General features: G+C 52.8%; 1 protein-coding gene across 1 annotated transcript in view; it reads left to right on the top strand.

Moving 5' to 3' along the window:
• The window catches only part of PLOD1 (procollagen-lysine,2-oxoglutarate 5-dioxygenase 1), a 40,752-nt gene that overhangs the window by 12,374 nt on the left and 11,450 nt on the right, over positions 1–16,928 (top strand). Inside the window, exons 2-11 of the mRNA XM_019011273.4 lie at positions 899–990; positions 2,693–2,826; positions 3,277–3,440; positions 5,525–5,637; positions 7,720–7,783; positions 9,819–9,916; positions 10,744–10,845; positions 11,417–11,548; positions 13,589–13,710; positions 16,464–16,568. Of these exons, the coding sequence (XP_018866818.3) occupies positions 899–990; positions 2,693–2,826; positions 3,277–3,440; positions 5,525–5,637; positions 7,720–7,783; positions 9,819–9,916; positions 10,744–10,845; positions 11,417–11,548; positions 13,589–13,710; positions 16,464–16,568 (1,126 nt within the window). The remainder of the gene's footprint in view (positions 1–898; positions 991–2,692; positions 2,827–3,276; positions 3,441–5,524; positions 5,638–7,719; positions 7,784–9,818; positions 9,917–10,743; positions 10,846–11,416; positions 11,549–13,588; positions 13,711–16,463; positions 16,569–16,928) is intronic.

Raw genomic sequence — 16,928 nt, 5'->3', positions numbered from 1 at the left:
TGAGACCAGCCTGGCCAACATGATGAAACCCCGCCTCTATTAAAAATACAAAAATTAGCTGGGCATGGTGGCGAGTGCCTGTAGTCCCAGCTACTCAGGAGGCGGAGGTTGCAGTGAGTTGAGATTGTGCCACTGCACTCCAGCTTCGGTGACAGAGTGAGATGCTGTCTCAAAAAAAAAACAAAAACAAAAACAAAAAAAACCCAGCTCTCTTGGTCGGGCATGATGACTCATGCTTGTAATCCCAGCACTTTCGGAGGCTGAAGCAGATCACCAGAGGTCAGCTGTTCAAGACCAGCCCGGCCAACGTGGCAAAGCCCCGTGTCTACTAAAAACATAAAAATTAGCCAGGTGTGGTGGCATCCACCTGTAGTCCCAGCTACTTGGGAGGCTGAGGCAGGAGAATAGCTTGAACCCAGGAGGTGGAGGTTGCAGTGAGCTGAGATCATGCCACTGCATTCCAGCCTGGGTGACAGAGTGAGACTCTGTCTCAAAAAAATAAAAACCAACCAGCTCTCACATGAACTCAGAGCAAGAACTCACTCATTACCAAGGAGATGGCACCAAGCCATTCATGAGGGATCTACCTCTGTGACCCAAACACCTCCCACTGGGCCCCACCTCCAACAGTGGGGATCACATTTCAATGTGCAATTTGGAGGGGACAAATATCCAACTATATCGGTCAGTTACTGGGTGGAGGGAGCCCTGGAGGAGACTCAGGAGACCTGGGTTATTTCCTGCTCTATCATCCCTTCCTCCCTGGGCCCTGTTCTGTAACGGGTTGACATGAAGACACTTCCTGCCAGAATTTGACAGGTCACTGGGAACAAAGACCTCCTCCCTGTCACCTCCCTCATCCTCCATTCCCATTCACCATACCCTCCTCTGTCTGCAGACAACCTTTTAGTCCTCACGGTGGCCACTAAGGAGACTGAGGGATTCCGTCGCTTCAAGCGCTCAGCTCAGTTCTTCAACTACAAGATCCAGGTAAGGGGTTTCCTGGGTGAGGCAGAGACAGTGAGGGGTGGCAGGAGGATCTAGGAGCTAGTGTCCTTTCCAAACTACCACGTCTCTTAAGATAGACTTGGGGCCACAGGGGAGGCTTCTGGAAGCCTGAAGGATGAAAATGAGTTAGTCGGGAATGGGAAGACACAGCAGAGGACACAGCGTGAGTCTAGGGGGTGATGGAGAGGGAAAGAGTTGGCTAAAGAAATGCTCAGATGTTAGTGTGCAGGAGCCTCAGCTGAGAGGCTAGTTTAGAGGACAGGGCCTCGGGATCAGCATTTCCACAAGTACCACCAGGTAATCTGGGGATGGGCACGGTCTAGACATCTTCCCGGTATTATAAACACTGCTCTAAAGAAACATGAGTGGTCCGGCGCAGGGGCTCACGCCTGTATTCCCAGCACTTTGGGAATCTGATGATCCACTGAGGTCAGGAGTTCGAGACCAGCCTGGCCAACATGGCGAAACCCCATCTCTACTAAAAATACAAAAAAATTAGCTGGGCATGATGGCACGCACCTGTAATCCCAGCTGCTTAGGAGGCTGAGGCAGGAGAATCACTTGAACCTGGGAGGCGGAGGTTGCAGTGAGCCGAGATGGCGTCACTGCACTCCAGCCTGGGCAATAGAGTGAAACTCTGTCTCAAAAAAAAAAAGAAAATAGAAAAAAGAAACATGAGCTAATGCCCGATCGACCACTGGCATGGGCTTGGTGTTGTCTGTGTGCAGTCCATGGGGCTGAGCCCTGCAGGGAGACGAGTATCCTGAGTGCTTACTTATGTCAGGCACAAGGTTGGGCACTGGCAATAGGGTGATGGACAATACAGAAAATGTCATTGCTTACACAGAGCTTGCAATCTAGTGGCATTAAGTCAGCAGGCAAGTGTATCAGCTCACATGAATGAGGGTTGCAGCAGAGGGTTGCTTCAGGCATGGCTGGATCCAGGGATTCAAGCAGCAAAGTGAGGGCCTTGCGTTTCCATCTCTAGGCCCTGTTTGTTTTCATCGTGGTGGCAAGATGACCACCAGCCACAGATTCATGTGCCCCAGTTTCTCAACTTCAGCAGAAGGAGACAGCCTTTCCTTTTTAGGAAAGGCCTGCAGACTGTTCTGTTTTTCACAGAACAGTCCCAGGGAAAGCGCTGATAGGCCATGCTGGGGTCACATGCTCAAATCTCCGGATGTGGGAGGGGCAGGAAGGGTGGGACATTCTGATTGGACAGGCATGGTCACATGACCACCAGGAACCGGCTAAGCCTCATACAGGTGGAGAATGGTTTCCTTATAGGGGAGGGTCAGAGTTGCTGGACCCACAGAAGCAAAAAAATTATTTCTTTTTCTCTTTTTTTTGAGACGGAGTGTTGCTGTGTCTCCCAGGCTGAAGTGCAATGGAGTGATTTCGGCTCACTGGAACCCCCACCTCCCGGGTTCAAGCAATTCTCCTACTTTAGCCTCCCGAGTAGCTGGAATTAGAGGCATGTGCCACCGCACGCCGCTAATTTTTGTGTTTTTAGTAAAGACAGGGTTTCGCCATGTTGGCCAGTCTGGTCTTGAATTCCTGACCTCAGGTGGTCCACACGTCTCGGCCTCCCAAAGGGCTGGGATTACCAGCATGAGCCACCACGGCCAGCCCTGGAAAAATATTTCTTTACCAAAAGCCCGTGTTAAGGGGTGTTTCTCTCCAGGCGCTTGGCCTAGGGGAGGACTGGAATGTGGAGAAGGGGACGTCGGCAGGTGGAGGGCAGAAGGTCCGGCTGCTGAAGAAAGCTCTGGAGAAGCATGCGGACAAGGAGGATCTGGTCATTCTCTTCACAGACAGGTAGGTGGGTCAGGGCTTCCTAGCCTGGGCCCCTCCGAGGAAGATAGAAGAATATTCTAAAATGAGGCCCTCCCAGAACATCGGGGAAGAAGGGGGACCACTCTAGCTAAGGTTGCCTAGTTTTAGGGTGTCCATTCCCGGTCTTAGTGAAGCCCATTCCCAGGCTTGGTGAAAAGATAAAGAGGAGGTGGCCCATGAGTGTGATGGGCCCCCTTTAAGTAAGAGAAGAATGACATGTTGTGGGGACCATCTCTTTGCCCAGGGTGCAGGTGGGAACATGGCAGGCAGGGCTGCAGACGGAGACAGGTCCATTTCCCAGATGGTGGCCCAGGCTGGCGTGGGCAGAGGGCCATTTGTGGAGCACTTGATCCCTGGTCCCTCCTGTCTGTGCCCTCACTGGGCCCCTGCTCACCCCTGCCCTGCTCCGTCTTCTCGCTGCTCTGGCCACAGCTATGATGTGCTGTTTGCATCGGGGCCCCGGGAGCTCCTGAAGAAGTTCCGGCAGGCCAGGAGCCAGGTGGTCTTCTCTGCCGAGGAGCTCATCTACCCAGACCGCAGGCTGGAGACCAAGTATCCGGTGGTCTCCGATGGCAAGAGGTTCCTGGGCTCTGGAGGTGAGAGGCCTGGGTGCAGGGCGCTTGGCCCAGCAGAGGGGTCCATCTACTGCCTTTGTGAGGACCCCCCTTGTTTGACGTGCAATCTGGGTGTCTCACAGGTCTCCAGTGCAGAATGTCCTGAATAGAGCTCCTGACTTTTCAACCCCAAATGTGCTCCCCTGCAGTTCTGATCTCATTCAACAGACACGCAGCCCCATGGACAGAACCCAGGAGTCACTCCTGACTCCTCCCTTGCCCTCCTCCACCTACGTCCAATGCCAGTCACCTGTCTACTACTTTTTAAATTTTGAGACGGCATCTCAGTCTGTTGCCCAGGCTGGAGTGCAGTGGTGGGTCTCAGCTCACTGCAGCCTCCGCCTCTTGGGCTCAAGCAATCCTCCTGCCTCAGCCATCCAAGTCACTGGGATTACAGGCATGCACCACTATGCCTAGCTAATTTTTGTATATTTAGTAGAGATGGGGTATCGCCATGTTGGCCAGGTGGGTCTCGAACTCCTGGCCTTAAGTGATCCACCTGCCTCGGCCTCCCAAAGTGCTGGGATTATAGGCATGAGTCACCACACCTGGCCACCTGCCTCCTACTTCCTAAAGATCTCTGGAATCTGCTCTCTCTGGCCCACAGTTCACTGCCACCATTCTCACTGGGCTCCTGGCCGTTGGTAGGAGCCTCATTACTGCTCTGCCAATCCCTACCCTCATGCCCTTCCAGGCCATTCTCCATCCAGCAGCCAGAGGTGTCTTTAAACGATGCAAATCCAAGGCCAGGCACGGTGGCTCACGCCTGTAATGTCAGCACTTTGGGAGGCCAAGGTGGGAGGATCACTTGAGGCCAGGAGTTCAAGACCAGCCTGGCCAAAATGGCGAAACCCCATCTCTACTAAAAATATAAAAGGTAGCCGGGCATGGTGGTACACGCCTGTAATCCCAGCTACTTGGGAAGCTGAGGCAGGAGAATCTCTTGAACCCAGGAGGTAGAGGTTGCAGTGAGCTGAGATGGTGCCACTGCACTCAAAAAAATAGATAATTTATTTTTTTAATAAAAAATAATATATTATTTTTATAATATAAAATATATATAATAATTTATATATATATAATATATATATTGGTGGCTCATGCCTGTAATCTCAGCACTTTGGGAGGCCGAGGTGGGCGGATCACGAGGTCAGGAGATCGAGATCATCCTGGCTAACACGATGAAACCCCGTCTCCACTAAAAATACAAAAAATTAGCCAGGTGTGGTGGCAGGCGCCTGTAGTCCCAGCTACTCGGGAGGCTGAGGCAGGAGAATGGCGTGAACCCGGGAGGCGGAGCTTGCAGTGAGCCGAGATCGTGCCACTGCACTCCAGCCTGGGCGACAGAGCGAGACATTGTCTTAAAAATAAATAAATAAATAAAGACGCAAATTCACACACATCACTTAATGACTTTCCACTGCATGGAGAATAAAACCACAGGCCTCTTTTCAACCTTAGATGGGGATCTGCCATCTGCCCTCAACAGACACTTTTTTCCACTGGTCCAGAGTAAGCACAGTCCAGATGGCCTTGCCCTGGCCCAGGCCCAAGAGTAGGGATGTCCCATTGCTCTTGTGGTTGCTTGTCACCAGTCTGTACTCTAGCCAGGGGCCCATGTGGGCTTCCCCACTATGCCAGGTCTCAGCCCCCAAGGCACTCTGTGAGCTTGGCCCAGCCTTTCCCTTCTCTGGGCCAGGTTTCCCAGATAACTGTAAAAAGGGACACCAGGCCTGTATCCTCCCAGCCCTGCTCTCCAGGGGCTCCTCGTACAATCCGTTTCTTCACCACCTATATGGTGCCCAGCACTGAACAGTACAGCTTAGTGGGCACCATTGGTCTTATTCTTGGGGTCATTAGGAACTCATTAATAAGTGACATTCACTGGCAGGCCCATTTCCAACCTGCAGCCCCACCTCCTGTCAATTCAGGAGGACTTCTGAGAGGTGACAGGGTTTGTGGGCATATGAGTGGAGGTGGATAAGAGGGAAGGGTGGGAGGAAGCCCCTGGCTTAGAGGCTGGAAGCTAAGCGTCTGTCTCGGTGTCCCCACCCACCAACCTTCAGGCTTCATCGGTTATGCCCCCAACCTCAGCAAACTGGTGGCCGAGTGGGAGGGCCAGGACAGCGACAGCGACCAGTTGTTTTACACCAAGATCTTCTTGGACCCGGAGAAGAGGGTAAGAGGCAGTGGGCGGGCCAAGGAGAGGGGGCTGGGGATCCACCGGCCAGGCTGCATGGAAACAGCTCCTCTCGGGCCTGAACCCCTGGGTTGGTGTCTTAGTCTGTGCAGGCTGCTCTGACAAACTGCCATAGGCTGGGTGGCTCCCAAACAACGGATGTGGATTTTTCATGGTTCTGGAGGCTGGAAGGGTGAGATCACAGTTCGGTTCTGGTCAGAGCCCTCTAACTGGTACAGAGACAGCTGACTTCTCTCTGTGCCCTCAGATGGTGGAAGGGGGTAGGGAGCTCACTGGGGCCTCATTGATAAGGACACTAATCCTATTTTTTTCTTTTTGGGATGGAGTCTCACTCTATCGCCCAGGCTGGAGTACAGTGGTGCGATCTCGGGTCACTGCAGCCTCTACCTCCCTGGTTCAAGCAATTCTCAAGCCTCAGCGTCTCGAGTAGCGGGGACTACAGGCGTGCACCACCACGTTTGGCTGATTTTTGTATTTTTAGTAGAGACGGGGTTTCACCATGTTCGCCAGGCTGGTCTCGAACTCCTGTCCTCAGGTGATTTACCCGCCTCGGCCTCTCAAAGTGCTGGGATTACCGGCATGAGCCACCACACCTAGCTGTCAGGTCTTAAAGAGGCAGCATCGTTCATTGGTTCAGAATAAGGACTTCAGGGCCAGGCTGCCTGGGTTCCAATCCCAGCTCACCATTTACTAGCTGTGTGACATTGGGCAGCTTCTCTGTCCCTTGTTTTTTCCGTTATGAAATGCAATAATGGGCCAGACTCAGTGGCTCATGCCTGTAATCCCAGCACTTTGGAGGCCAGAGTGGGTGGATCACCTGAGGTCAGGAGTTTGAGACCAGCCTGGCCAACATGATGAAACCCTGTCTCTACTAAAAATATAAAGATTAGCCAGGCGTGGTGGTGGGTGCCTGTAATCCCAGCTACTCAGGAGGCTGAGGCAGGAAAATTGCTTGAACCTGGGAGGCGGAGGTTGCAGTGAGCCAAGATTGTGCCCTTGCACTACAGGCTGGGTGACAAGAGCAAGACTCCATCTCAAAAAAAAAAAAAAAGCAGTAATGATAGTACTTTCTGACAGAGATGTTGTCAGGATTAAATTGATTAATATATGTAGAATATTTTATTTATTTATTTATTTGAGACAGGGTCTCACTGTCACCCAGGCTGATGCGCAGTGGCAGAAACATAGCTCACTGCAGCCTCAGTCTCCCGGACTCAAGCGATTCTCCCACCTCAGCCTCCTGAGTAGCTGGGACTATAGGCCTGTGTCACCATGTCTGGCTAATTTTAAAATTTTTTAATAGAGATGAAGTTTTGCTATGTTGTCCAAGCTGGTCTCAAACTCCTGGGCTCAAGTGATCCTTCTGCCTCAGCCTCCCAAAGTGCTGGAATGACAGGAGTGAGCCACCGCACCCAGTAGAATATTTGGAGTAGCGGCCAGGTGCGGTGGCTCACACCTGTCATCCCAGCACTTTGGGAGGCGGAGGGGGGCGGATCACCTGAGGTCAGGAGTTTGAGACCAGCCTGCTCAATGTGGTGAAATCCCATCTCTAGCAAAAAAAAAAAAAATTAGCTGGGTATGGTGGCACATGCCTGTAGTCCCAGCTACTCAGGAGTCTGAGGCAGGAGAATCGCTTGAACCCAGGAGGTGGAGGTTGCAGTGAGTCGAGGTCGTGCCATTGCACTCCAGCCTGGGTGACAAGAGCGAAACTCTGTCTCAAAAAAAAGAATATTTGGAGTAGCTATGTGCATGTAGTGGAGTGCTTGGCAGGCGCTGGTTACTCTTAACGGCTGTCATTGTTGTAGGTGAGCCGGCTGCATTCTTAGATTCCTTCCAGTTCAGAGTCCCTGGTTTTCTGTGAGTAGAGCCACTAGACTGTAGACCCCAGGAGCTTGGCTGCTGGCCTTCTCTGGGCACCTAGCTGCCCTGATGTGACGTGGCAGAGTCGGTGTGGGGAGAGAGGGCTGAACTTGGGGACAGATTCCCCACACTGGGTGAGATGTAGCCCCAGCCTCCCCCAGGGCCTGTCCCTGCTGCAGTCTGGTACCTTCTTTCCTGCAGGAGCAGATCAATATCACCCTGGACCACCGCTGCCGTATCTTCCAGAACCTGGATGGAGCCTTGGGTGAGCAGCCCCCACGGGGAGGGGTGGATCCTCAGAGGGGTGATAGGAAGAATTCCAGGCAGGGCCCGAGCCCAGGGAGGAGAAATGGGCTGCTTCTTTCTGGCCATTGTGCTGAGAGGTCACTGGCCTCATCCCCAGGTCCCCAGGGGCCACTTGGATATCCTGGCGCAGAGCCATGTCTCTCTTGGGGGCCGGGGACAAGTGAGCATTCAGCCTGGGAGGAGTTGGGGGATGCGCACAGCAGGTGCTGGACCCCCTGCCCTGCATACCAGGTCCTTACAGGTGGGCCCTCTTTCCCCACTTTCCCGGCCCTCCCACCTTCCAGGTGAAGGAGTCCTGGGCTAGGGGCAGGAACTCAGCTGGTGGGACAGGCAGCTTGGGAAGCAAAAGGCTACTTGACCCTTGATGCCACAAACATCCCTGGGCCTGGCCTCATGTCTGTGGCTGGTGATGACATTGCTTTGCCGTAGGTCTTCCTGAGTGACCTCAGGCAAGTCACACCTCCTCCCCACAGGGGACTCAGTTTTCTTATCTTTACAAAAGGGAAGTGAACCAGATCCACTGATTGCTGATTTTGTGGATAAATGGGCCCTTTTGAGAATCTGATGAAAGCTACGGCTCTGCTCCCAGAGAAACGCAGAAAATGTCCTTTGCCTGTGGTTTCTGGGGATTAAGAAGCACTGAGTTCAGATCCACGCAGGTCAGGAGCTATCTGTTTTCCTTTTTTTTTTCTTTTTTAAGATGGAGTCTTGCTTCATCGCCCAGGCTGGAATGCAGTGGCGAATTCTTGACTCACTGCAACCACCGCCTCCCAGGTTCAAGTGATTCTCCTGCCTCAGCCTCCCAAGTAGCTGGGATTACAGATGCACGCCACCATGCCCGGCTAATTTTTGTATTTTTTCAGTAGAGATGGGGTTTCACCATGTTGGCCAGGCTGGTCTCGAACTCCTGACCTCAGGTGATCCACCTGCCTCGGCCTCCCAAAGTGCTGAGATTACAGACGTGAGCCATCGTGCCCAGCCCTATTTTAATTTTTAAAATGGAGACAGGGTCTCACTATGTTGCGCAGGCTTGTCTCAAACTCCTGGGCTCAAGTGATCCTCCCACCTTGGCCTCTCAAAGTGCTGGGATTACAGGTGTGCGCCACCGTGCCCAGCTGAAATACCCATTTTCCTATGTGCAGACTAATAGGGTCAAACATGGGTATTGGGGGCCGGGCACAGTGGCTCAGGCCTGTAATCCCAGCACTTTGGGAGGCCAAGGCGGGTGGATCACCAGAGGTCATGAGTTCGAGACCAGCCTGACCAACATGGTGAAACCCTGTCTCTACTAAAAATACAAAAATTAGCTGGGCGTGGTGGCATGTGCCTGTAATCCCAGCTACTCAGGAGGCTGAGGCGGGAAAATCACTTGAACCTGGGAGGCGGAGGTTGCAGTGAGCCGAGATCATGCCACTACACTCCACACTGGGCAATTGAATGAGACTCCATTTCAAAAAAAAAAAAACAAAAACAAAAACACACACACAAAAAAAACATGGGTATTGGAACCCTGCTGCAGGGGCTCCCTCCACTGGGACAAGATCTGTCCTGATCATGCCCAGGCCTCCCCTGCATGTGGCTCTGGCATTTTCTCAGTGCTGCTCTGCCTACTCAGAGAAGGCACGTCCCGGACCCTTTCTCTTGGGGCTTCTCTGAGGTGCCTGGAGCTGGGATGTTCCAGGTCTTCGTTCTTCTCCCAGCCCCTGCTTCTGACTGTAAGTAACCACAACAAGTACAGGGGTTGCTGTGGATTCTGTGCTCATCATGGGCCAGGCTTGGTGCCCCACACTTGCTCAACACAAATCCTCCCCCTCACCCCATGAAGAAGGGATTATTCCTATTTTATAGATGAGGAAACTGAGGCTTAGAGAGAAGTGACTTGCCCGAGGACATAATCTACTCATTGCACAGCTGGGTTTTGAGCCCAGCTGGTTGGACCCTGAGCCTGACCTCTGGGTCTGATGCTGGGTGGGGCTGTGCTTTCTGACCCCCAGATGAGGTCGTGCTCAAGTTTGAAATGGGCCATGTGAGAGCGAGGAACCTGGCCTATGACACCCTCCCGGTCCTGATCCATGGCAACGGGCCAACCAAGGTAGGGGGGCCCCAGCCCCTGGGGAGTGTGGGAGGGGGCCAGAGCCCTAATTTCATTCTCACTGTGACCCCACAGTGTCTCCCTGGGGCCAGGGCCACCTTCCTGGGGCCTGCTATGAACTCACTGCCTCTGTCCTCACATCTGAGCTCAGCGTGATGCCTTCTTTTCCTGCTGTGGTGGTCAGTGGTACTCTGTCTGTTCTTGCTGGTCACAGGACACGTAGGAGGCTGCCATCCCCTTCCAGGCCTAGGCTGGGCTACCAGAGCCATCTGCGCTGTCACCCCAGGGCAGAGTCACTTATTCACTCAGTAAACCTTTATTTCATGTTTGCACCGGATAGTAAGACATAGTTATAAGCAGGACAGATGTCCTGCATTCATGGTGACAGAAGGGACTGGGTGCAGATGCGGCCAGGGACAGAATGGACCTCACTGGTCCCTGGGGAACTGGCTCATAGCTCATAGCATATTTGAGTGTGGTCTTTCACCGCTGGAATGAGGGAGAGGAAGGAGGATGTGATGTGTTTAAAATGCAAATTTGCTGATTCCACCCAGGATCTGTTCAGATGGAATCTCTGAGCGGGGTGGGACCCAGGAATCTGCATTTTACAAGCTCTTGGGAGAAGCACTAGAGCGCCAAGCCCTCCCCTGCCCTCTCTCAGAGCGGCTTGGTGATCTCCTGGGGATGGAGCATTATCTCCAAGACCCTCTTAGGGAGTGGGAGGGGGCTGGATGGTGCTGACCCACTGCGGGCCCAGGGAGATGTGAGTCAGGGCTATGGCGGGTGGGGCTGGCTGACTTCTCTGTGACCCCACGTCTCCCCGACAGCTGCAGTTGAACTACCTGGGCAACTACATCCCACGCTTCTGGACCTTCGAAACAGGCTGCACCGTGTGTGACGAAGGCTTGCGCAGCCTCAAGGGCATTGGGGTGAGGCTGCGCCCAGGCCTGTGCCTGAGGGACACGGGGGGCTCAGTCCCCTGAGATGGCGAGATGGGTGATTCTGGAATAGACTCCATTGTCTTTGGTGGAAAGTGAAGGGGTCACCTCCCTGCCTGGGGTTCTATCCCGGTTGCCACCCCAGTGCCTCCTCCTGGAAGCCCTCTCAGATTGCATGTCTCTAGCTTCCCCCGAGATGTCCAGGTTCTGGTTTCTTCTGCCTGGTCCTTCAGGCTCTCCTGCAGCCCCCTCCCCATCCCATGAACCTCATCCTCATTTATGACTCACCTCCAACACCACGCCAGCCACGATCTCCCGACAGCAGGCCCTCAACCGAGTCCTTGTTCCAGGCCTGGGCTCCTGCTGCTCTCTCCCCGGGGCACCCTCCTGCTGCTTCCCTGCCCCCCGTACCCCCTGCCTGGAGTTCCCCAGCCCGGGCACCTTTCTTGGGAAGTCTACATGCTTCTGATTCTGGCTCTGACTCCCTTGGGCCACCCTGGGGTGGAGTGGCAGTGCTGTGGCTGGACACTGCTGGACTCTCGTGCCGCCCTCCCTGGTGCAGGATGAAGCTCTGCCCATGGTCCTGGTCGGCGTGTTCATCGAACAGCCCACGCCGTTCGTGTCCCTGTTCTTCCAGCGGCTCCTGCGGCTCCACTACCCCCAGAAACACATGCGACTTTTCATCCACAACCACGTGAGTAACAGGCGCTCTGTGGGGTCGTCATGTGGCTTAGATCCAGGGCCCAGCTTCACAAGGTAGCCCGAGACCTCTGAGGGTCTCACCGAATCTAGCTTATCTGGGCCAAATGACAATCACCAGTGGACTGTGTCCCCAAATCACTGAGTTGACTTTGGAGTCAGACTGGGTGAGTTTGAATCCCAGTGCCGCTATTTTTATTGGCTGTGTGACCTTGGGCACATTACTCAACCTCTCTGTGCTTTAGTTTCTCATCTATAAAATAGGGATAAAAGTCGAGCGTCGTGGCTCATGCCTGTAATCCCAGCACTTTGGGAAGCCCAGGTGGGCGGATTACCTGAGGTCGGGAGTTCGAGACTAGCCTGACCAACATGGTGAAACCCTGCCTCTACTAAAAATACAAAATTAAGCTGGGTGTGGTGGCAGATGCCTGTAATCCCAGCTACTCAGGAGGCTGAGGCAGGAGAATCACTTGAACCTGGGAGGCAGAGGTTGCAGTGAGCCGAGATTGTGCCATTGCACTCCAGCCTGGGCAACAAGAGCAAAACTCCGTCTCAAAAAAAAAATAAAAATAAAAAATAAATAAATAAATAAATAAAATAAAATAGGGATAATAATTGTCCAATCACACAGAATTGCTGCAAGGGCTAAGCAAGTTGACATGCGAAGTTCGTAAAAGGTGCCTGGTGCACAGGACGCATCTAGATGCTTCTAACTGTTGTCATCTTCACTTCCATCCCCGTCCCTGTTAATCCTTCCTACCTTCCTAATTGTACCTGGTGGCAGTCATATTGGTTTTCTTTTTTTTTTTTTTTTTTTGAGACAGAGTCTCACTGTGTCACCCAGGCTGGAGTGCAGTGGCATGATCTCGGCTCACTGCAACCTCTGCCTCTTGGGTTCAAGCGATTCTCCTGCCTCAGCCTCACAAGTAACTGGGACTACAGGCATGTGCCATCACAACTGGCTAATTTTTTGTCTTTTTTTGTATTTTTTTTTTTTTTTGAGACGGAGTCTTGCTCTGTTGCCCAGGCTGGAGTGCAATGGCGTGATCTCAGCTCACTGCAACCTCTGCCTCCCGGGTTCAAGCCATTCTCCTGCCTCAGCCTCCCGAGTAGCTGGGATTACAGGCGCCTGCCACCGTGCCTGGCTAATTTTTTGTATTTTAGTAGAGATGGGGTTTCACTATGTTGGCCAGGATGGTCTCGATCTCCTGACCTCGTGATCTGCCTGCCTCCGCTTGCCAAAGTGCTGGGATTACAGCCATGAGCCACCACACCCAGCCAGACGGTTGTTTTTCCTTTTTTTTTTTTTTTTGAGATGGAGTCTTGCTGTGTCTCCCAGGCTAGAGTGCAATGGTGCGATCTTGGCTCACTGCAGCCTCCGCCTCCCAAGTTCAAGCAGTTCTCTGCCTCTGCAACCTCCGCCTCCCAAGTTCAAGCAGTTCTCTGCCTCTGCAACCTCCACCTCCTGGGTTCAAGCAGTTCTCTGCCTCAGCCTCCCGAGTAGCTGGAATTACAAGTGTCTGCCACCATGCCTGGCTAATTTTTGTATTTTTAGTAGAGACGTGGTTTCACCATCTTGGCCAGGCTAGTCTTGAACTCCTGACCTTGTGATCTACCCGCCTCGGCCTCCCAAAGTGCTGGGAATACAGGCGTGAGCCACTGTGCCTGGCTTGGACTGTTGTTTTTCAAAGCGAAGTTGAGGATCACCTGGCACATTTTGTAACAAAGTGGATCCCTGGGCCACACCCAGGAATCAGCAATGTCTCTGAATGTGGGATCCTAAGCGTGGTGGCGGAGCTCTATCCTGATGACAGAGGCTCTTAGGAGGCTTGGCCTGTTCAGAGGAGAATGGGTAAAGGATGGCCAGGGAAGGGTGTTCTGGCACAGGGCTGGTATGGGCAAAGGTCTGGAGACAGGAAAGCAGATGGTCAGGGGTGCCAGAGATGAAGGGGCACAGCCTGGCAGTGACAGGAGGTGCTGCAGTCCCTGGGTGGAAGCTGTGTCCTCCTCCTCACCCCCCCATCCCCAACCCCAGGAGCAGCACCACAAGGCTCAGGTGGAAGAGTTCCTGGCAGAGCATGGCAGCGAGTACCAGTCTGTGAAGCTGGTGGGCCCCGAGGTGCGGATGGCGAATGCAGACGCCAGGAACATGGGCGCGTGAGTTGTGGGCCACAGTACTCTCGACTGACAGTGGCAGGCAGGGGAGGTTTGGCTGTGGTAAGGAGCAGCAGGCTGAGTGACAGGAGTTCAGAAGGCTGTGTGTGCTCTAGCAAGTTCCTGCCCCTTTCTGGGCCTTGGAGTTTCCGTGTGTCAAATGGGGAAATAGCCTCTGTCCTGCCAACCCCTGGGGCTCCTGGGCAGGGCTGAGCCATGTTATTTGGGTTCAGGAAGCAAATCAGAGAAAGAGGAAGGACTGGGGGCAGAAGTAGACAAAGGCTGACTATTAGGGAGCCAACCTCGAATGTTTTACTTTATTATATATATAAAAAAAAAGGCCGGGAGCAGTGGCTCATGCCTGTAATCCCTGCACTTTGAGAGGCCAAAGTTGAAGGATTGCTTGAGGCCAGGAGTTCGAGAGCAGCCTGGGCAACATAGCGAGACCCTATCTCTTCAAAAATAAAAAAAAAATAGCCAAGTGTGGTGGCTTGAACCTGGGGTCCCAGCTACTGAAGAAGCTGGGGCAGGAGGACCTCTTGAGCCCGGGAAGTCGAGGTTGCATGAGCTATGATTGCACCACTGTGTTCCCGCCCGGGAAACAGAGCGAGACCTTGTCTCATAAAGCAAAACAAAAACAAAGAAAGAAGTAATTTGTGTTGCTTGTAGAAGAGTCAGACAGTCCAGATCAAAGGTTGGCAAACTTCCTGCTAAGGATTAGATCATAAATCTTTGCAAATTGGCTCTGCCGGCTCTGTGACAACCCTCAACTCTGCCGTAGTAGCACAGAGGCTGCATTCCAGCAAAATTTCATTTATGGACGCTGAAATTTGACTTTCATGTCATTTATTTTTTTTTCTTTTTGAGACTTGGTGTCACTCTTGTCATCCAGGCTGGAGTGCAGTGGCAGGATCATAGCTTACTGTAGCCTCAAACCCCTGGGTTCAAGTGATCCTCCTGCCTCAGCCCCCCAAGAAGCTGGGACTACAGGCATGTGCCATCACATTCAGTTAATTTTTAAATATTTATTTATTTAGAGACTGAGTCTCACTCCGTCACTCAGGCTGGAGCACAGTGGCGCAATCTCGGCTCACTGCAACCTCCCCGTCCCAGGTTCAAGCCATTCTCTTGCCTCAGCCTCTCAAGTAGATGGGATTACAGGTGCTTGCCACCACACCTGGCTAATTTTTGTATTTTTAGTAGAGATGAGGTTTCACCATGTTGTCCAGGCCTGTCTCAAGCTCCCGAACTCAAGTGATCCACCCGCCTTGGCCTCCCTAAGTGCTGGGATTACAGGTGTGAGCCACTGTGCCTGGTTAATTTATTTATTTTTATTTTTTGTAGAGACAGGATCTTGCTATGTTGCCCAGGCTGGTCTCAAACTCCTGGCTTGAAGTTATCCTCCCGTCTCAGCCTCCCAGAGTGCTGGGATTACAGGCATGAGCCACTGCACCTGGTGATGACCTTCACATAATTTTTACATCTTCTTCTTTTGATTTTTTTTTTTTTTTTTTTTTTTGAGATGGAGTCTCGCTCTGTCACCCAGGCTGGAGTGCAATGGTGCAATATTGGCTCACTGCAAGCTCTGCCTCCCACGTTCACGCCATTCTCCTGTCTTAGCCTCCCGAGTAGCTGTGACTATAGGTGCCCGCCACCATGCCCGGCTAATTTTTTGTATTTTTAGTAGAGACGGGGTTTCACCGTGTTAGCCAGGATGGTCTCGATCTCCTGACCTCGTGATCCATCCACCTCAGCCTCCCAAAGTGCTGGGATTACAGGCGTGAGCCACCACGCCCTGCCGATTTTTTTTTTTCTTGAAACAACTTAAAAACATAAAATCAGCCAAGTGCAGTGGCTGTAATCCCAGCACTTTGGGAGGCCAAGGATTGCTTGAGCTGGGGAAGTTGAGGCTGCAGTGAGCTATGATTGTGCATTCCAGCTTGGCTGACACAGTGAGACCCCCATCTCTAAAAAAGGAAAAAAGGCCGGGTGCAGTGGCTCGCATCTGTAATCCTAGCACTTTGGGAGGCGGAGGCGGGCAGATCACCTGAAGTCAGGAGTTCGAGACCAGCCTGGCCAACATGGTAAAACCCTGTCTCTACTAAAAATACAAAAATTAGCCTGGCATGGTGGTGCATGCCTCTAATCCCAGCTACTTGGGAGGCAGAGGCAGGAGAATCGCTTGAACCTGGGAGGTGGAGGTTGCAGTGAGCTGAGATTGTGCCATTGCATTCCAACCTGGGCAACAGAGTGAGACTCATTCTCAAAAAAATAAAATAAAATAAAAAGAAAAAAAAGAAAAACATAAAGCTGTTCTTAGCCCATGAGCTGTACAAAACCAGGCAGGGCCAGAGTTTGACTCACAGACCCTCGTTTGCTGAGTCCTGTACCAGATAAACAAAAGTAACACAAATTTTTAAGGCTTTTGGTACAAGTTACCAAATTGCATTTCAGAAAGGCAGCCCCATCTTACTCCCCACCCTGGGCCATGTAGGCACCTGTGGGCTGTGTTCTTCCCAGTACCAGGATTTTCAGGGCACTTGATACCCGTTGCCAACCTCTGGGCCTTGGGTAATAGAGCCCAGCAGTCCAGGGGTTTGGGACTCAGAGTCGGGAGGAACCTTTGAGGCTGCTGGTGTGACCTCTCTAAAGCCCCTTGGCTGATATGTGGTGAAGCCAGACTGTGGTCACACATGTGAGCAGCCACCAGTAGCTCCAGGATCAGGTGCACTGACCCTGTGTCCTCCTCCTTGCAGAGACCTGTGCCGGCAGGACCGCAGCTGCACCTACTACTTCAGCGTGGATGCTGACGTGGCCCTGACCGAGCCCAACAGCCTGCGGCTGCTGATCCAACAGAACAAGTGAGGCTGCTCAGTCTGCGCCCAGCACTGCTCAGGACTGGCCTGGTCCTGGGGTGGGAGCCCTCCTTGCCTTCCTCCTCCTCTTCCTCTTCCTCCTCTTCCTCCTTTTTCCTCCTCCTCCTCCTCGTCTTCCTCGTCCTCTGTCTCCTCCTCCTCTTCCTCCTCCTCCTTGGCCTCACCTATTACCCAGAGCTGTGGATCCCCAGCCTGATACCCCAGGTTCTGATAGAGAAGGTGTCCTGCCCTGTCTGCTCCTGGCTGCCCCATGGGAGGGAGCAGGTACCAGAAGAGCCAAACCCCCGACACCCCCGCCAAGGCACTGCCTGTCCCAGTGAGGTGCTTGGGGATCCCTGCGTGCAG

Source organism: Gorilla gorilla, chromosome 1 (genome assembly GCF_029281585.2).
Source record: "Gorilla gorilla gorilla isolate KB3781 chromosome 1, NHGRI_mGorGor1-v2.1_pri, whole genome shotgun sequence".
Classification (NCBI taxonomy): Eukaryota; Metazoa; Chordata; class Mammalia; order Primates; family Hominidae; genus Gorilla; species Gorilla gorilla.
Note: the sequence above shows the minus strand (reverse complement) of the source record. Positions and strands in the feature narration are given on the sequence as shown.